Source organism: Coregonus lavaretus (genome assembly GCF_964263955.1).
Source record: "Coregonus lavaretus genome assembly, chromosome: 32".
NCBI lineage: Eukaryota > Metazoa > Chordata > Actinopteri > Salmoniformes > Salmonidae > Coregonus > Coregonus lavaretus.
In genome coordinates, this window is record NC_140019.1 from 7,517,450 (window position 1) to 7,539,001 (window position 21,552).

The window sequence follows — 21,552 nt, forward strand, 5'->3', positions numbered from 1 at the left end:
AACATTTCTGGAGAGACCTGAAAATAGCTGTGCAGCGATGCTCCCCATCCAACCTGACAGAGCTTAAGAGGGTCTGCAGAGAAGAATGGGAGAACTCCCCAAATACAGGTGTGCCAAGCTTGTAGCGTCATACCCAATAAGACTCGAGGCTGTAATCGCTGCCAAAAGTGCTTCAACAAAGTACTGAGTAAAGGGTCTGAATACTTATGTAAATGTGATATTTCAGTTTAGAATTTTTTATAGATTTGCAAACATTTCTAAAAACCTGTTTTTGCTTTGTCATTATGGGGTATTCTGTGTAGCTTGATGAGGGGGAAAAAACAGTTTTAATAAATTTTAGAATGCTCGTTAAGCTAGCTACTGCATAGCTCGTTCACCGTGGAACACACGAGTCTAGGCAAGATGGCTGCGCCTGTGAGAGAAGTGTGGTGCACCTAGCGACACGTGACTCACTCTCCGGAGAGAAATGCAAGCCCGCCAGAGCGAAACATACACAGACTCACGATCTTGCGGGAGTCCCCGAGCCCGAAGGCTCAACCGGGAGGGTTCCGGTGGACAGACAAGTCACAGAAAACTAGGACAAACCCTCAGCGCCGCAATACTGGTCGACCAAACCGAGTATCGCCCAGGTTGGTACACTGTCACAAGTAATTATATAGAAGGACAAAACCCAAACGAGATGGCACAAGCCCAACCGAGTGGGGGGACAGCAGAGCACCCAGGTGGAGAGGCTAGCTTAGCTAGCTGCTCCAAGCTATTGAATAGCTGTGGGTATACACTCTAACATGAGCTCTTATCAAGCGAATCCTCTCTGGAATGAGCCGAGAAAAGGAAGAGGTGGGTGTAGTGCGGCAGCAGCTATTTAAGGGGGTCAGCCGCAGCACTACCCGGTACACGGGACTAATCTGAAATTCTTACTCGTAATGGATCCTGCCGAGCGGAAGGATACCATGTTGGAGTGATCCAATATAGTGCTGCATAACAGATTCTCCCATTTGGAGAATATTGAACTAGGGCTCTTTTTGGCACTAAATATGGCCTTTTATTTCTCTGATTCTTTTGATTCATGTTCAGAATTGATCAAAGGGCCATTCTAAATTGATAAACAGGCTAGATCTGGCCCGCGGGCCGCCAGTTGAATAGGCCTGCTTTAATGTGTGCACTCATTGGCATAAATCTCTTTCCCCTGCCTATCGCTCTCTCCTTCTCCCTCTGTCTCTCTCTCTCTCAGGTGTGGTGTTCATGGCAGGGAGGGTGTACGCGGTGGGAGGCTTCAACGGCTCGTTGCGAGTCAGGACGGTGGATGTGTACGACGGGGTGAGGGACCAGTGGACTACAGTTCCCAGCATGCAAGAGCGACGCAGCACCCTTGGGTCGGCCGTACTGGGGGACATGCTCTACGCCGTGGGGGGCTTCGACGGGAGCACAGGTACCCATTCTTACCCCCCCCCCCCCCCCTCTTATCCCCTCCCTTCTCCTTCTCCCCTCCCCCCAGAGCTAAAATCTTTGTCACCACTGCTCAGTGAGTGTGTTTTCTAAGTGTTCCAGTAGGCTTTTAAGGGGCAGCGGAGCATGTTACAGTGTGACTAAATGGAGCAGGGAGCAGTAGTGCCTCCAGAAAGAATGTCTAGATTGTGTTGTTAGACACAGTGGTGGTCACCCCGACCGCATCTGATTATACTGATACACTGGAGCAGAGAGGAGAGACCATTAGTGTTGGGCCTCATTGGATTTGATTTGATTTGAGTGTTGTGCCCTGCTTTCAGAAGGTATATTAGAGCTGCTTTGTTGAAACGCTTCCTGTTTCTCCTCTCCGTTTTCCATCCTTCCATCTCAGGCCTGTCGTCAGTGGAGGCCTACAACTACAAGACCAATGAGTGGATGTTTGTTGCTCCCATGAACACGAGACGCAGCAGTGTCGGAGTGGGAGTGGTGGACGGTAAGAGAAGAACTGTGTGTGTGTGTGTGTGTGTGTGTCAACAGTGCTATTTGTGAGCTTCTAATTTTGTCTATCTACAGTATATCAGTGTGTGTGTGAGTGCTTCAGTGTCAATAAAGAGCTTCTGTGTGTATCTGTGCTTGTGTATTTATCAGTGGGGGTGTTGTGTTTCTGGCTGTGGGTGTACATTCAGCATCTCTTTGTACGTGTTCCTCGTTGTATTCTTCAGTGGGTGTGTGTTGTGTTGTACAGGGAAGCTGTATGCGGTGGGTGGCTACGACGGGGCGTCGCGCCAGTGTCTCAGCACGGTGGAGGAGTACAACCCAGTCAGTAACCAGTGGGGCTACATGGCTGACATGAGCACCAGACGCAGCGGAGCAGGTACAGACCTCAGCATCAACAACCCTCTCTTGTCCTCCTCACAGACACAACAGTAGCTTCTGTCTCGAGAAGCATGCACTGCCACCGATCAGTGGCCTACATACACTCAACACTCCACAGGAGGCAGCTCAGAATAATGGCCGGAACAGAGCAAATGGAATGACATCAAACACATGGAAACCATGTGTTTTGATGTATTTGATACAATTTCGCTCAAGCCATTACCATGAGGCCATCCTCCCCAATTAAGGTGCCACCAACCTCCTGTGCTACACTCACACCGTCAGTGTCCACAGAGAAAACATAAGCCATGGGAGTGTTGTGGCTTTAAGTCCAGGGAATCTATGGCATGTGTAATGGAGCTGTACGATACGTGGTATAGTTAAAGAAAATATATATATATTTTTTTATATTTTCTACAGTGTAGAATAATAGTGAAGACATCAAAACTATGAAATAACACAATCATGTAGTAACCAAAAAAGTGTTAAACAAATCAAAATATATTTTATATTTGAGATTCTTCAAATAGCCACCCTTTGCCTTGATGACAGCGTTGCACACTCTTGGCATTCTCTCAACCAGCTTCATGAGGTAGTCACCTGGAATGCATTTCAATTAACAGGTGTGCCTTCTTAAAAGTTAATTTGTTGAATTTCTCTCCTTCTTAATGCGTTTGAGCCAATCAGTTGTGCTGTGACAAGGTAGGGTGGTATACAGAAGATAGACATATTTGGTAGAAGGCCAAGTCCATATTATGGCAAGAACAGCTCAAATAAGCAAAGAGAAACGACAGTCCATCATTACTTTAAGACATGAAGGTCAGTCAATCCGGAAAATTTCAAGAGCTTTGAAAGTTTCTTAAAGTGCAGTTGCAAAAACCATAAAGCGCTATGATGAAACTGGCTCTCATGAGGACCGCCACAGGAAAGGAAGACCCAGAGTTACCTGTGCTGCAGAGGATAAGTTCATTAGAGTTACCAGCCTCAGAAATTGCAGCCCAAATAAATGCTACACAGAGTTCAAGTAACAGACACACCTCAACATAAACTGTTCAGAGGAGACTGCGTGAATCAGGCCTTCGTGGTCGAATTACTGCAAAGAAACCACTACTAAAGGACACCAATAATAAGAAGAGACTTGCTTGGTCCAAGAAACACGAGCAATGGACATTAGACCGGTGGAAATGTGTCCTTTGGTCTGGAGTCCAAATTTGAGATTTTTGGTTCCAACCGCCGTGTCTTTGTGAGACGCAGAGTAGGTGAACGGATGATCTGGTTTGTGCTTAGTGGGACTATCATTCGTTTTTCAACAGGACAATGACCCAACACACCTTTTTGGTTACTACATGATTCCATATGTGTTATTTCATAGTTTTGATGTCTTCACTATTATTCTACAAAAAGAAAAACCCTTGAATGAGTGGGTGTGTCCAAACTTTTGATTGGTACTGTATAAAGGACACCAATAAGAAGAAGAGACCTACTTGGGCCAAGTAACACGAACAATTTGTCCTTTGGTCTGGAGTCCAAATTGGAGATTTGTATTTATATATATATATATATATATATATATATATATATATACAGTGGGGAAAAAAAGTATTTAGTCAGCCACCAATTGTGCAAGTTCTCCCACTTAAAAAGATGAGAGAGGCCTGTAATTTTCATCATATGTACAAGTCAACTATGACAGACAAAATGAGAAAAAAAAATCCAGAAAATCACATTGTATGATTTTTAATGAATTTATTTGCAAATTATGGTGGAAAATAAGTATTTGGTCAATAACAAAAGTTTCTCAATACTTTGTTATATACCCTTTGTTGGCAATGACACAGGTCAAACGTTTTCTGTAAATCTTCACAAGGTTTTCACACACTGTTGCTGGTATTTTGGCCCATTCCTCCATGCAGATCTCCTCTAGAGCAGTGATGTTTTGGGGCTGTCGCTGGGCAACACGGACTTTCAACTCCCTCCAAAGATTTTCTATGGGGTTGAGATCTGGAGACTGGCTAGGCCACTCCAGAACCATGAAATGCTTCTTACGAAGCCACTCCTTCGTTGCCCGGGCGGTGTGTTTGGGATCATTGTCATGCTGAAAGACCCAGCCACGTTTCATCTTCAATGCCCTTGCTGATGGAAGGAGGTTTTCACTCAAAATCTCACGATACATGGCCCCATTCATTCTTTCCTTTACACGGATCAGTCGTCCTGGTCCCTTTGCAGAAAAACAGCCCCAAAGCATGATGTTTCCACCCCCATGCTTCACAGTAGGTATGGTGTTCTTTGGATGCAACTCAGCATTCTTTGTCCTCCAAACACGACGAGTTGAGTTTTTACCAAAAAGTTATATTTTGGTTTCATCTGACCATATGACATTCTCCCAATCCTCTTCTGGATCATCCAAATGCACTCTAGCAAACTTCAGATGGGCCTGGACATGTACTGGCTTAAGCAGGGGGACACGTCTCGCACTGCAGGATTTGAGTCCCTGGCGGCGTAGTGTGTTTCTGATGGTAGGCTTTGTTACTTTGGTCCCAGCTCTCTGCAGGTCATTCACTAGGTCCCCCTGTGTGGTTCTGGGATTTTTGCTCACCGTTCTTGTGATCATTTTGACCCCACGGGGTGAGATCTTGCGTGGAGCCCCAGATCGAGGGAGATTATCAGTGGTCTTGTATGTCTTCCATTTCCTAATAATTGCTCCCACAGTTGATTTCTTCAAACCAAGCTGCTTACCTATTGCAGATTCAGTCTTCCCAGCCTGGTGCAGGTCTACAATTTTGTTTCTGGTGTCCTTTGACAGCTCTTTGGTCTTGGCCATAGTGGAGTTTGGAGTGTGACTGTTTGAGGTTGTGGACAGGTGTCTTTTATACTGATAACAAGTTCAAACAGGTGCCATTAATATAGGTAACGAGTGGAGGACAGAGGAGCCTCTTAAAGAAGAAGTTACAGGTCTGTGAGAGCCAGAAATCTTGCTTGTTTGTAGGTGACCAAATACTTATTTTCCACCATAATTTGCAAATAAATTCATAAAAAATCCTACAATGTGATTTTCTGGATTTTTTTCCTCAATTTGTCTGTCATAGTTGACGTGTACCTATGATGAAAATTACAGGCCTCTCTCATCTTTTTAAGTGGGAGAACTTGCACAATTGGTGGCTGACTAAATACTTTTTTCCCCCACTGTATGATGAAAATTACAGGCTTCTCTCATCTTTTTAAGTGGGAGAACTTGCACAATTGGTGGCTGACTAAATACTTTTTTTCCCCACTGTATATATATACAGAGGGGAGAACAAGTATTTGATACACTGCCTATTTTGCAGGTTTTCCTACTTAGAAAGCATGTAGAGGTCTGTAATTTTTATCATAGGTACACTTCATCCAGAAAATCACATTGTATGATTTTTAAGTAATTAATTTGCATTTTATTGCATGACATAAGTATTTGATACATCAGAATAGCAGAACTTAATATTTGGTACAGAAACCTTTGTTTGCAATTACAGAGATCATACGTTTCCTGTATGTCTTGACCAGGTTTGCACACACTGCAGCAGGGATTTTGGCCCACTCCTCCATACCTTCTCCAGATTCTTCAGATTTCGGGGCTGTCGCTGGGCAATACGGACTTTCAGCTCCCTCCAAAGATTTTTATTGGGTTCAGGTCTGGAGACTGGCTAGGCCACTCCAGGACCTTGAGATGCTTCTTACGGAGCCACTCCTTAGTTGCCCTGGCTGTGTGTTTCGGGTCGTTGTCATGCTGGAAGATCCAGCCACGACCCATCTTCAATGCTCTTACTGAGGGAAGGAGGTTGTTGGCCAAGATCTCGCGATACATGGCCCCATCCATCCTCCCCTCAATACGGTGCAGTCGTCCTGTCCCCTTTGCAGAAAAGCATCCCCAAAGAATGATGTTTCCACCTCCATGCTTCACGGTTGGGATGGTGTTCTTGGGGTTGTACTCATCCTTCTTCTTCCTCCAAACACGGCGAGTGGAGTTTAGACCAAAAAGCTCTATTTTTGTCTCATCAGACCACATGAACTTCTCTCATTCCTCCTCTGGATCATCCAGATGGTCATTGGCAAACTTCAGACGGGCCTGGACATGCGCTGGCTTGAGCAGGGGGACCTTGCGTGCGCTGCAGGATTTTAATCCATGACGGCGTAGTGTGTTACTAATGGTTTTCTTTGAGACTGTGGTCCCAGCTCTCTTCAGGTCATTGACCAGGTCCTGCCGTGTAGTTCTGGGCTGATCCCTCACCTTCCTCATGATCATTGATGCCCCACAAGGTGAGATCTTGCATGGAGCCCCAGACCGAGGGTGATTGACCATCATCTTGAACTTCTTCCATTTTCTAATAATTGCGCCAACAGTTGTTGCCTTCTCACCAAGCTGCTTGCCTATTGTCCTGTAGCCCATCCCAGCCTTGTGCAGGTCTACAATTTTATCCCTGATGTCCTTACACAGCTCTCTGGTCTTGGCAATTGTGGAGAGGTTGGAGTCTGTTTGATTGAGTGTGTGGACAGGTGTCTTTTATACAGGTAACGAGTTCAAACAGGTGCAGTTAATACAGGTAATGAGTGGAGAACAGGAGGGCTTCTTAAAGAAAAACTAACAGGGCTGTGAGAGACGGAATTCTTACTGGTTGGTAGGTGATCAAATACTTATGTCATGCAATAAAATGCAAATTAATTACTTAAATATCATACAATGTGATTTTCTGGATTTTTGTTGTAGATTCCGTCTCTCACAGTTGAAGTGTACCTAATGATAAAAATTACAGACCTCTACATGCTTTGTAAGTAGGAAAACCTGCAAAATCGGCAGTGTATCAAATACTTGTTCTCCCCACTGTATATATACTACCGTTCAAAAGTTTGGGGTCACTTAGAAATGTCCTTGTTTTCGAAAGAAAAGTATTTTTTCTGTCCATTAAAATAACATCAAATTGATCAGAAATACAGTGTAGACATTGTTAATGTTGTAAATGGCTATTGTAGCTGGAAACGGCAGATTTTTAATGGAATATCTATATAGGCGTACAGAGGCCCATTATCAGCAACCATCAGTCCTGTGTTCCAATGGCACGTTGTGTTTGCTAATCCAAGTTTATCATTTTAAAAGGCTAATTGATCATTAGAAAACCCTTTTGCAATAATGTTCGCACAGCTGAAAATTGTTGGGCTGATTAAAGAAGCAATAAAACTGGCCTTCTTGAGACTAGTTGAGTATCTGGAGCATCAGCAATTGTGGGTTCGATTACAGGCTCAAAATGGCCAGAAACAAATAATTTTCTTCTGAAACTCATCAGTCTATTCTTGTTCTGAGAAATGAAGGCTATTCCATGCGAGAAATTGCCAAGAAACTGAAGATCTCGTACAATGCTGTGTACTAGTCCCTTCACAGATCAGCGCAAACTGGCTCTAACCAGAATAGAAAGAGGAGTGGGAGGCCCCGGTGCACAACTGAGCAAGAGGACAAATACATTAGTGTCTAGTTTGAGAAACAGACGCCTCACAGGTCCTCAACTGGCAGCTTCATTAAATAGTACCCGCAAAACACCAGTCTCAACGTCAACAGTGAAGAGGCGACTCAGGGTTGCTGGCCTTCTAGGCAGAGTTGCAAAGAAAAAGCCATATCTCAGACTGCCCTTAATCTTTTCTTTTTATTGGCCAGTCTGTGATATGGCCTACTCATTCAAGGGTTTTTCTTTTATATATATATTTTATATTTGAGATTCTTCAAATAGCCACCCTTTGCCTTGATGACAGCTTTGCACATTCTTGGCATTCTCTCAACCAGCTTCACCTGGAATGTTTTTCCAACAATCTTGAAGGAGTTCCCACATATGCTGAGCACTTGTTGGCTGCTTTTCCTTCACTCTGCGGTCCGACTCCCAAACCATCTCAATTGGGTTGAGGTCAGGGAATTGTGGAGGCCAGGTCATCTGATGCAGCACTCCATCACTCTCCTTCTTGGTAAAATAGCCCTTACACAGCCTGGAGGTGTGTTGGGTCATTGTCCTGTTGAAAAACAAATGGTAGTCCCACTAAGCCCAAACCAGATGGGATGGCGTATCGCTGTAGAATGCTGTGGTAGCCATGCTGGTTAAGTGTGCCTTGAATTTTAAATAAATCACAGACACCCCCACACCATAACACCACCTCCTCCATGCTTTACGGTGGGAAATACACATGCGAAGATCATCCGTTCACCCACACCGCGTCTCACAAAGACACGGCGGTTGGAACCAAAAATCTCCAATTTGGACTCCAGACCAAAGGACACATTTCCACCGGTCTAATGTCCATTGCTCGTGTTTCTTGGCCCAAGCAGGTCGTGTCTTCTTATTGGTGTCCTTTAGTAGTGGTTTCTTTGCATTAATTCGACCATGAAGGCCTGATTCACACAGTCTCCTCTGAACAGTTGATGTTGAGGTGTGTCTGTTACTTTAACTCTGTGAAGCATTTATTTGGGCTGCAATTTCTGAGGCTGGTAACACTAATGAACTTATCCTCTGCAGCAGAGGTCACTCTGGGTCTTCCATTCCTGTGTTGGTCCTCATGAGAGCCAGTTTCATCATAGCGCTTGATGGTTTTTGCAACTGCACTTGAAGAAACGTTCAAAGTTCTTGAAATTTTCCGGATTGACTGGCCTTGATGTCTTAAAGTAATGATGGACTGTCGTTTCTCTTTGCTTACTTGTGCTGTTCTTGCCATAATATGGACTTGGCCTTTTACCAAATAGGGCTATCTTCTGTATACCACCCCTACCTTGTCACAACACAACTGATTGGCTCAAACGCATTAAGAAGGAAAGAAATTCCACAAATTAACTTTTAAGAAGGCACACCTGTTAATTGAAATGAATTCCAGGTGACTACCTCATGAAGCTGGTTGAGAGAATGCCAAGAGTGTGCAAAGCTGTGATCAATTCAAAGGGTGGCTATTTGAAGAATCTCAAATATAAAATCTATTTTGATTTGCTTAACACTTTTTTGGTTACTACAGGATTCCATATGTGTTATTTCATAGTTTGATGTCGTGGGTATTAGGCTATAGCCTAAATATTTTAATTTATAGTATTTTTTATAACGGACACTCCTTAACTATATTGACTAGCTGTTTAAAGAAAAACGTAGCCTATATTCCCTTCTCTCTCAATTCGATAAGCTATGAATATGACTGAAGGCTATGGAGGACTAAAAGTGCCACAATTAAATAAATAAATACACCATTAAATAATTACTTAAATGTGTCATTAATTAATTCAAATTAGAATTAAATACATAAATGTGTAATTAAATGTATCATTAATTAATTCAAATACCGATTCATTTTATGTAAAATACATATATAATTATTTCACTATTTACATTTACATTTCATGATCCTGCATTGCAGTGATTCATGAATTACTTAAAACTGTCAAACTGACCCATCAAAGTCAGTGGGCGGGGCTAACGCGAATCTAGTCTGATCCATTGCTTTGGTCTGAAGTAGAGTAGGCCAACCTGGATAGAGACAATGGAGGATCTCCGTGAACTTTCCAGGGAGTTGGTTAGAGACATTTTAAACTTAGCAGAGGATGTAGAAGCAGGACCTGCTGACATTATCCGGAATTGATTTGTCTTGGCTTGATGCAGAGGGTAACCAATCAGGCGTTAGGTTCCGCCTACCAACTTTTGATGGGTCAGTTTGACAGTTTTAAGTAATTCAGGAAGCACTCCAACGCAGGACCATGAAATGTAAATGTAAATAGTGAAATTATTATATATGTATTTTACATAAAATGAATCGGTATTTGAATTAATTAATGACACATTTAATAACACATTTATGTATTTAATTCTAATTTGAATTAATTAATGACACATTTAAGTAATTATTTAATGGTGTATTTATTTATTTAATTGTGGCACTTTTAGTCCTCCATAGAAGGCTACACTTCATCGTTTTATGCATGGTTTTCTCCCGATCAAACAATACATCTAACGGTTAAAAGTTATTTGAATAGCCTAAAAACAGCCAGGGGACTAAACGATATCAATAGCCTATAGAAAATACGAATTTAAAGTTTAAGCTTATTAAGAAAGAAATGATCCATGCGGGCCGGGAAAAACCCTCCATGCGAGGTTGAAAACCTAAAGTTGTTGTGGCTTTCAAGAGTAACAAGAATGAAAGTTTATAGCCTAGGCATAGGCTATTATCAATCACAGCTCTATTATTTTACGAGGCAAATAAAGCAATTATTATCCAGGTAGACTACTTCTATCCAGCCCATGATGGAGGCCTATAACCTAGCTCACTATGGTAAGGCAGCCTGTACCTTATCAGATAGTCACTGCTCCATCATGTGCGAGACACACACATACACACACACACACCTCTGTTCTTCTCCTCCACCAGAAAGGAATGTTAGAAAAGATTTGCCATTGCCAGCACTTCGCATGATTCGTCCAGTTGCATTCGATTTCACGCTATAGGGGCGATAGCATCGTACATCACAATGTTTTATGGGTACATAATCACGATAGGACAAAGGTTAACATCACCCAACCCTAGCATACAGCGATCTAAACCGAATGAGCACTGAAATTAGATTACTGCTATAGAGATAATTACTGGAACTGTTACTTAGCTCCACCTTGGGGTTATTAATGGACTACAGTTATGGCTGGTAAACATCTGTAGCATGTGCAAGTATATGTGTTTGTGTGAAGAGATATAACCAGACGTTTGTGTGTGGTGTGTTTGTAGGTGTTGGGGTGCTGAGCGGGCAGCTGTATGCGGCGGGGGGCCACGACGGGCCCCTGGTGAGGAAGAGTGTGGAGGTGTACGATCCCCCTAGTAACACCTGGAAACAAGTGTGCGACATGAACATGTGTCGGAGGAATGCCGGTAATTAGCCTAACACACATAGACACTCTAGAGACCATGAGATGCAGAAAATGTGGGCATAGTGTGTGTGTGTCTCAAACCTCTCCCCCCTGTGTTGGTGCAGGAGTATGTGCCATAAACGGACTGCTGTATGTGATCGGAGGAGATGACGGCTCCTGTAACCTCTCCTCAGTGGAGTATTACAACCCTGCCACAGACAAGTGGAGCCTCATCCCCACCAACATGAGCAATGGCCGAAGCTATGCAGGTAACCTTTCACCTTTTGACCTTTCATACCCCCTTTCAAATGCTTGTCTATGCAGCCAAACTCGGGACCTTCTGGTCTGAAGAATGAAGTCCTCTGCTATCTCCCCTACAGGTGTATCTGTCATAGACAAGCCTTTATGACTATCAGCCCCCGATTGCAGGACCCCACAGCCACAGGCAGCAGCCAAAGGGAGCCACTCTGACGCACACACAGACGTCTGATTTCACAGTCAACTCCTCGGAGTAACACTAGCCTGACAGGTGGCTCTGAGCATGGGTCTGGGCTGCCATAGAGAGAGAGGAGGAGAGGGAGAAAGAGGGGGGGGGAACATTGGCTTCCATGGTCAAAGTGACCCCAAGACTCAACAATGCTGCCTGGAGCAGAGTGTCTTAAGACTGGCTGCCAACGTGTTGGGCTAGAGGGGGACTGTTGTCCTACAGACTCATAGGGGGCCATTTAGCTATATTAGTATTAGGAGGGCCACACTCTCCTCAGACTCCTTTCCAACTGAACAGAGAGGGAGAATAAACTGGCCTTTTTTAAAGGGATAGACTAAAATGAGCTTTGACCAAGAAGAAGGTTGTTGATTGGCCTAGGAAACTACACTGTGGCCAACAGAGGCCTCTCAAACCAACCATGGGGCTCTGGCTATGCCATGTGGTATTACTGATGTAGAAATGCACTGATGATCATCAGGTCAGTCAATCAGCCATGGATGGACTGCAGGACTGAGGCTATGGTCACTACACTACCAAGGTGAAACCCACAGGCTCTCTCACTGTCTGCAGCCTGAGTGGGTCCTCCCTTTAAATACCACCTGAGATAATTGTTGGAGGAATTCAACAGACAGACTGGAGGACCAACCTGGACCAGCATTCACCAGGAGCCACATGCCTCAAATGCATACAATTTCCAATTTTGAATCGATCATGTTTTTTTCTCATATTGGAATTGGCTGCAATGGGGGACCATGTTAATGTGGTGTTTTTAAATGCACTGTAGATACATAATTGTAAAGTGATAACCAATATGCTGTCAGTCTTGACTTGGCTTACTTGATGTGCCATAATGCACTCTCATACTGTATCCGAGTGTTTGTTTGCAAACCTTTGTATCTTAACGAGACGTGCCAAATTGATGCAAAAACATTAGACAATGGACATCATGTCAAAGAATTAATGCATTAGCACTTTTTGGTTTTGTATAAAGCTAATTTCCTGTAACATGACCAAAAGACTACTTTTCAACTTCTGCATCAGGCACAATAATTCTGGTTAACGTTATTCCAAGCTCAACACATCTTTTACCAGGGTTGGGTTGAATTTAATTTCAGCTCTCATCAATTCAGGAAGTGAATTGAAATTCAATTAATGAATTGGACATTTGAAATTAGATTAAAACTAAGGCACTTTTCAATGAATCTCGACTTGAAATGGAATTGACCCCTACTGTCTCTTTCTACTCCTAGCCTATATTGTTATTTTGTTCTGAGATTCTGGTATTTCTGATTGAAATGATTCTATTTAGGTTTACTATGGTTGTACTTAGCCATTCCAGAGCGATGTTGAAATATGCAGGACATAGGCAACTTGTATAATATGATGTATATTATATCAAGGTCGGTGAAATATTTTCTAACGTTTCTTCTATTGTGGATATTAAATGATAGTAAATAGCATTTGTAATGAGCATTGTTGTGTATACCATGGCCACCTAGAATCCCTTTGAGCATTTTCCTTCTCGTATGTTCAAGAAGTGGTTCCATTTGGATACATGGTTACAGTGGGTACATTGATCATAATAATGTATAGAACATCCGCCTCTCATCATAACATAGAACCTAACCCGGCTTTTTAATTAACTTGGACTATGCAGCTGACTGTGAGACACCATTGTAAGGATGAGAGGAGATGTATGTGTGACTCAGACTGGGAGTGTATGAGGATGGCATCTGTTGTTGTCAGGGAATGCCATTAGCAGCCATGTTCGTGGCCTTGTACATTACATTTCAGGCCACTTGTCATACAGGATGGAGGGCTAATCTCTCCATTGGTGGTAATGGTAAAACACAAAACATTTCTACTAGCTATCCACATATCACTGACAATCCCAGACTGCATCCTTCTTAACCTCTCACAGCTGAGTCACAGGGTCCCTCTGGAGAGGTACAGGCAGAGGTCAGATGTCAGAGCTGGACCACTCAGGGATCTGCACTGAGACAGCTTAAGGACACCAGCTTGGATCTACAGACCATGGGTGTCCAAAACCCTCCATTCCGCTTGACAGTCCTCATGTCTTCAGCTGCTCAGTTTATGACTGACAAAAATGGCCTTTCATTTTAAGTGGGGGAAGTGTGGCCTTGAATCATTGTCTAACTGCGCTGAACATTAACACATGACTGTAGTAGGGACTGTGTGCATTAGTATGATCATTTTATATATAATTGAATAAATATCTATGAATTAAAACATTTTTATGGATGTGTCATTTTTTAAATGATATATATAATTCAACAATGTAACCATTAAAAGAGCATGGCACACTAGCAAGTTGCAACACAAATTGTGTGTTCCATTCCCACAGCGATCAATATACTTACTAGGGTTAGGGTTAAAGCATCCATGCAGTCTTTGTAATTGTATTTTTAAATCATCACTGTATATCTAATAAATCACTGTTTAATTAAAATAACTCAAATAAAATGCTCAGTCTGATTGTGTGGGTGTTGGGAAACAAATGTGAAGATATTTACATACACAGCCCTGATTGGCTGAGAGGATGGTCTAGAACCAACCCTCTTACCCAGATGAACAGTCATTGTTCTATTATAATCAGATCACATTGTGATGTCATGATGTGGGCCAAAAGTTCCATCCCACCTGAACAGGCTGAAATTCCAGGCATTTAAAAAAAACCAGCTCTTACACAAAAAGGGCATTATTATCATTTACACAATTTCAGTGTTACTTCAACCCCATAGTGTGGAAATATAATAAATTAGGGTCAGGGAGCGTTGAGCTGGGGTGTGGAAATGATGTTAGGGTTATGGCTAAGTGTAGGGTCAGGGTTGACATCCTGTGTGGACATGAAGTTAGGGTTAGGGTTGAGGACATGAAACTTGGGTTAGGGTTAACTGTTGCACTTGGTAGTTTGAGCTGGGGTGTATTCATTACGTCAATTCTGTTGCAAAATGTTTTGTCTGTTGCAAAACGTTTACAACAGAAACCGTTTACTCCAAATGGAAAACTAATTTCTATTGGACAAATTCAGCTAAGTCCCTCCCTGTTTCGTTCCATTTGCTCTGTTTGCTTCCGTTTGGTTCTTAAATGGTAAACAGTTTTCGTTGCAAGAGCTAATGAATACGCTGCAGCTATTGACCATCTAGGCACTCTCCAAATTAAAGAGGCCCTCTCAAACATTCATATAACTTCATAATTTTGTTTTGAAAGTGGTGCTCACGAGCCAAAAGTGGTCCCCATTTTTTGTGTACTACATCATGTTTTATTTTTGCAATTCGTATGTTACGAATTTGTTGTGCTTAAGATCCTGGAGGGCATCTTCAAGCGTTACCAAAGCTGGTCTTCATAAAGTGTGGTGTTACCTAAGTGTTAGTGTTGGCTGTGAACACTAGAGGGCAGCAGTAACACATTTAAAAAAACATGGCCATCCTCATTCTAGAAGTGTGTAAAAGCCAGGTAATGAAATATGTTTTTTTTGGGGCTCAGGGATACATTGATCATTCACTAAATCTTGTTAAAAAGGCATGTAATTAAGCCTAAAGATGGTCTGCTGATCAACATGTGCTATGGCAATTCAGGGGCCCATGGAGATGGATTTTTATGTGTATAGGGTGTAATATATCACTGTTTGGGTTTGTTCCAACTGCTGCCTCACGTGCTGACCTCTGTTCTTTGCAGACTCAGTTTTTCCACTCTTATTCTGCCGGGTCATGGTCAGCCCGCTCTCACAACCATCTCTGTCCTCCATGAAAACACATTCCTGCTCTTAATGGCATTCACCTGACTCAACACACTGCAAACCACCTAGCTAGTTATTGCATGCATACTGGGCTATATATGGTGCAGTATATTTTGACATCAATATAGCTTATGTATTTGTATTTAAATTGTGCATCTGGTTAAAGTAACCTTTCCCATCAGTTTGAAGACAACTTCAGCATGAGGCATGTAAATTACAATCTTTATTTTTATTTATTTTTTCATCATTTTAATATACGTTATTACTGATAGTACTTTATGTGTAAATGAAGGAAAACACGCATTCACAAAAGCATTTATAGATACATATATAGATGTAAAACACAGCTCCACATATAGCTAGGGGAGGCTCTGGGAGCCAGTGGCTGATCAGCTAGTCAGTTGACGCAACCTGCCACCGGCTCCATGGGCCATAAAAACAAACATGCGTGGGATGGCATGGGGCTATGAACAGGGTCAGTGTACATCCTTATAGCCGGTGGGCTTCACATTATTTTTACCACTTGTTGCAGGCACAACACAAAATAATAAGAGTAAAAAAGCCCTTGGAATTTGACATGGAAATTACAAATCCATCGACCAATTTCAATTTTTTTTCCTTTTAAAATAATACAAATCGGAATGTTAAGTCCAAATATACCTCCATCATTGTCACCACATTGATAATCTGTTCTCATTTGGTTAAAGCAGTGCCCCAAAAAACATTATGCTGACAACAAAAGTGGTAAAAATGCTGGTTTAAGCAGACAGAAAACTGAGTTGCGTTGGAACTCTCACAGCAGTTAGTCAAGTGACAGATTCATGGGTTGGCCTGCAAGGTAGAAAACAGCAGACCAAGTTAGTCCCATTAATAGATTAAACATTAATCAGCCATATACTCAGAAAATACACATACTGGGTTAACAAGGCCCCACATTCCATTGATGCTAATTTATTGCTTCATCTTCATGGCACAAAAATAGAAACAATACAAATCTTTGCCATGCAAGCCAACTACTGAGACTAGCTTCTACAAAACAAAAACATAGCAGATTCTTAGCCAATACAGAGGTACTACACTGTATAAATGTATTAGTGAGAGGTTAATTTTTTTTAAATACAAAATAATGGTAATAAAAAAAGAACACATTATCAAGTTTGAACATCACAGAAAGTGAAACGAGGGGCCAAATGTGTTAGAAATAATTTAACAAATTCTGACATTCATCCTTCAGATATAAGTAGTGCTTCTAAAACAAGGTACAAATTGACAAACAAAACAAGGGCTGCATTCTCAGAATGCTGTGCAAATAACTTCTAGAACCTCCCCACACTGTCCACCCATACATACACCACACCCTGCCAACTCAAACAAAGGTTACATGACTTGGTTTTGACCCAGTGAGGGACCAAGGCAAAACTCTTGGTTCAGCGCAAACATCCTTCAGGCAAAATTAGATTCCCTATATTCTGGGTGTGTTGGTCTGACTGACAATGTCTTCCATTATTCCACCTCCTGAAGCAGATGCAGATCCTTACAGTTAGTGCCACTGGTGGTGCCTTCCCATTCCCAACAACAAGCAAACAGCACTAATTCCCCTCCCCACCCTAATGTGCATAGACATTTAGTCTACAACATATCTCAAATGTTTTTTTGTATTTTATTGCCAGGACTAGAACTAGTCAACTAAACATATGAAGGGTTGCTGCTCCTCTCTAAAGCTCCTGCTTGGTCTTGTCAAGTCCAGAGAGCTTCTGAAGGATAGTGATGTGATGCTGACTGCTAGTTTAGCTAGGGGTCAAAGGTTAGGATCGATGACCTCTAAGGAGTGGCAGACAGCACGCCGAGGAGGCATGACGCCGACAGACCAGACACACCTCAGTGTCATTCCAAACATGCATCACTTTGACTCTGTTGTTGTTGCATGGGACCTTTATAATGAAGCCCAGAAGAGCTTTCAGGCTCTAGAGACAGACAATTTATGTCAAGGGTCAACTTATTGATGTCAGGGGTCAAGGTGCTGTTGGTTCTGCTTGGCCGTGGTAAAGCCTTCTCAGAGCCCTGTGGTCAGACAACTCCCCTGGACCTGACAATGACCTGGCTCTACATTGCCTGGCCAAACACTCTGGCTCACTATGGGACATATCCCATAATGAAAAATAGACTCCACCAACACCCAGCGAGAGAGAGACCGCAGCACCAGAGAAAACATGTATAGCAATAGCCTGACATTGTGTGACTCTAGATTGAAGGAATGTAGCTCATTTGCAGTGGGTCAGTGATAGCTAACCAAGGACACATTGAACTTTTGGTGCAACAACATACAGTAGCTAGATGTTGTGGCACAAGTCGTTAAAAGCCAGGAAGTCAGCTGATCCTGTTCTCGACTCGCTATGGGAACTTCCCGTCAGAGACACCGTCCTGCGTAATAAGTGAAACCTTAAACGAGGACGCCGAGTTTACCTCACACTGGATATGGGATGCATGAGAACTCTTTTAGCTGGTGTTCACATTCCCCAGTGACTAAAAGGGGATTAGGACATGAGGACCGTTTGTCATCTTAACCTGGGCACAGGGCTGACTGGACCTCTAGACTGACTGGCAGCCAAATGGTGATATGTTATTTATGGCTGTCCTCAAGAAGCCTGTCCGTCCGCCTGACCACTGTCCATCAGCCACACACACACAACACTGGGGGTTAAATACTGGCTGTGTGCAGTAGGGTGTTGGTCAACACACCTGGTTGTATAACTGGGCACCTGGGAGTGATAGGGAGCGTCTGTCTGCCATACTAAAAGGTGGTGGTCACTGACTGTAGGTTGAAGTCCAACACCATCTAACAGGGCTACAAACCATCCATCACGCCCTAACATTGCAATATGCTGTATTTAGCATAATACTGATGTAGTTGAAACGACCTTAGCTTTAATCTAACACCCCATCCAGGACACTTCGCACAAAGATCCACTCTGCAACTGAACTTTAACGCGTATAAAAAAAAAATAACAGCAAAGAAGTCAAGCCGTCTAGCTTTATTGCCAGAAAACGGAGACGGTTAAGGTACAGGAACACCAAGTGATTCACCTAACTGGCTGTCCTGCCCACCTGGTGTGTGCCAAACTCCTTTCAGTGATGACTGATGATCCAAATATAAAAACAACAAAGACAAAAGAACAGCACAACCAGTCCCAACTGATAAAACTCACTCAGTTTCCATAGTGGCAAATGTGTAATAATAGAACAATTGGGAATAGCATAACATACTAACACAGTAAGTTTCTTTTCAAACCCAAGAAGGAATTACTCTTCATTCAAGGAAAATAACATACTGTAACATAAAAACATTTGTGTACATATTGATTTACAAGAATACATACACAGTAAATACTTTTTTTTCTCCCAAAAACTCGCACTCAGACGACATAAAAGCATCCCAGTGTTGAAGATCGAGTTCGTTAACTGAATCCATGCAAGTCTGAATGTCTGAAATAGGATGACCAGTCTCCTCGCTCCAAGGGAGGGAGAGTTCAGTTTGTTACATCTAAACTGGTGGCCAGGTGACTAAAATGCGCTACAAAACACAAGCTCCTGTCCTCTCCTCTCCAATATGATTTCTCAGTATGAGAAACTACGGTACGTGAAAAGTTCATGAAAAAAAAAAGCTACAACAAAAACAAAACTAATGAGGAAGGGGGAATTCCTCCGAATGAAACTCACAGAAAGAAGTAAAAAGGTGTGTGTTGAGTCTTGACTGGTGGAATGAAGATGTGACTTCTCCCTCAGAGTCCCCAGTGAGGACACCTCACCTGTACATGAGCTGGGGGTGGTAGAAACAGATGGGTTGTGGTGGTGAGACAGCAGTGAGATATGGTGGCTGCCATGCCTTCCCTCAGGGGTGCGGGTAGGGGGATGGTTGATAAGGGATGGGGAGGGGTATGGGCCATGTAGGGGTGACATGTAGGCCTGGGGTGATGCGGGTGACCCTCTGTGTCAGGTGGGATGAAGGGACGGAAGCAGGATGGTCGCTCTCTCTAGATGGACTTGGAGGAGTCCTGCTTGCTGATGAGCACCTCCAGCAGACGCAGTTTGGCTTTGATCCGTTTATACTCTTTGTATTCGTCCATCATTGGGAGCCTGTCCTCCTTCTGGACGTTCCTGTAGAGGGAGAGTGAGAAGGTCTGAGACACCAGTTGGATATGTGGCCGTTTACTGCATCCCAAGGGTGCACAATCATAAACATGCAGCTGTAAATAAGTTAGGATCAGACAGGGCTCCTGTCTAAGACCACTCTAAGACCTCCTAGAGTCGACACGGAGCCCCGCCGATCCGTCACGACTGGTCTGCCGACGTAATCGTCTGTGGTTTCAACAGGCTTCCCGTTGCGACGACCACGAAGATCCATCTGCTAGCCCCGGCCCGCTAACACACGCAAACAACAACCGTGCTTCCTGCTAGCCTGTGCTGTAGCACCAATTCGAACTGCTCTCGGACTCACATATTGCTGTTCACTGGACTGTTCCTTTACACGGTACCCTGTCCTGTTTATCTGTTTAGCCTCAGCCCAAACTTTCATCGCCATTACCAGTTGCTGTCTTAGCTCTCTCGATTAACACCTGTGATTGCTTTATGCCTCTCTCCCATGTCAATATGCCTTGCCTATTGCTGTTCCAGTTAGTTCTTATTATACAATTTCACTGTAAAGCCCCAAGTCTCTCTCAAACTGCCTCAAATAGCTCCTTTGTTTCAAGCAGTGTCTGAATCCTGGCTTAGGAAGGCCACCAAAAATTCAGACATTTCCATCCCCAACTAGAACATTTTCCGTCTAGATAGAACTGCCAAAGGGGGTGGAGTTGCAATCTACTGTAGAGATAGCCTGCAGAGCTATATCATACTATCCAGGTCTGTGCCCAAACAGTTTGAGGTCCTACTTCTAAAATTCCACCTTTCCAGAAATAAGTCTCTCATTGTTGCCGCTTGCTACAGACCCCCCTCAGCCCCCAGCTGTGCCCTGGACACCATATGTGAATTGATTGCCCCCCATCTATCCTCAGAGTTCGTACTGCTTGGTGACCTAAACTGGGATATGCTTAACACCCCGGCCATCCTACAATCCAAACTAGATGCCCTCAATCTCACACAAATTATCAAGGAACCTACCAGGTACAACCCTAAATCCGTAAACATGGGCACCCTTATAGATATCATCCTGACTAACTTACCCTCTAAATACACCTCCGCTGTCTTCAACCAGGATCTCAGCGATCACTGCCTTATTGCCTGCGTCCGTAACGGGTCCGCGGTCAAACGACCACCCCTCATCACTGTCAAATGCTCCTTAAAACACTTTAGCGAGCAGGCCTTCCTAATTGACCTGGCCCAGGTATCCTGGATGGATATCGATCTCATTCCGTCAGTAGAGGATGCCTGGTTGTTGTTTAAAAGTACTTTCCTCTCAATCTTAAATAAGCATGCCCCATTCAAAAAATTCAGAACTAAGAACAGATATAGCCCATGGTTCTCCTCAGACTTGACTGCCCTTGACCAGCACAAAAACATCATGTGGCGTACTGCATTAGCATCGAATAGCCCCCGCGATATGCAACTTTTCAGGGAAGTTAGGAACCAATATACACAAGCAGTTAGGAAAGTAAAGGCTAGCTTTTCAAACAGAAATGTGCATCCTGTAGCACTAACTCCAAAAAGTTTTGGGACACTGTTAAGTCCATGGAGAATAAAAGCACCTCCCAGCTGCCCACTGCACTGAGGCTAGGAAACACTATCACCACCGATAAATCTACAATAATCGAGAATTTCAACAAGCATTTTGCTACGGCTGGCCATGCTTTCCACCTGGCTACCACTACCCCGGTCACCAGCTCCGCACCCTCCGCTGCAACTTGTCCATGCCCCCCCCCCCGCTTCTCCTTCACACAAATTCAGACAGCTGATGTTCTGAAAGAGCTGCAAAATCTGGACCCCTACAAATCATCTGGGCTAGACAATCTGGACCCTTTCTTTCTAAACTTAGCCGCCGAAATTGTCGCAACCCCTATTACTAGCCTGTTCAACCTCTCTTTCGTAACGTCTGAAATCCCCAAAGA

General features: G+C 43.2%; 2 protein-coding genes across 3 annotated transcripts in view; one reads left to right on the plus strand and one right to left on the minus strand.

Annotated features, from left to right (window-relative positions):
- Positions 1-14,133, plus strand: part of LOC311107802 (kelch-like protein 3) — a 31,704-nt gene extending 17,571 nt beyond the window's left edge. Inside the window, exons 10-15 of the mRNA XM_084150354.1 lie at positions 1,232-1,429; positions 1,838-1,939; positions 2,192-2,320; positions 11,086-11,226; positions 11,330-11,473; positions 11,585-14,133. Of these exons, the coding sequence (XP_084006480.1) occupies positions 1,232-1,429; positions 1,838-1,939; positions 2,192-2,320; positions 11,086-11,226; positions 11,330-11,473; positions 11,585-11,613 (743 nt within the window). The 3' untranslated portion in view covers positions 11,614-14,133. The remainder of the gene's footprint in view (positions 1-1,231; positions 1,430-1,837; positions 1,940-2,191; positions 2,321-11,085; positions 11,227-11,329; positions 11,474-11,584) is intronic.
- A 2,983-nt stretch (positions 14,134-17,116) lies between these two features.
- The window catches only part of LOC311107953 (protein FAM13B-like), a 72,161-nt gene continuing 67,725 nt past the window's right edge, over positions 17,117-21,552 (minus strand). For both annotated transcript variants that reach the window (XM_084150580.1, XM_084150579.1), the window contains one exon: positions 17,117-19,606. In XM_084150580.1, the coding sequence (XP_084006706.1) occupies positions 19,483-19,606 (124 nt within the window). In that variant the 3' untranslated portion in view covers positions 17,117-19,482. The remainder of the gene's footprint in view (positions 19,607-21,552) is intronic.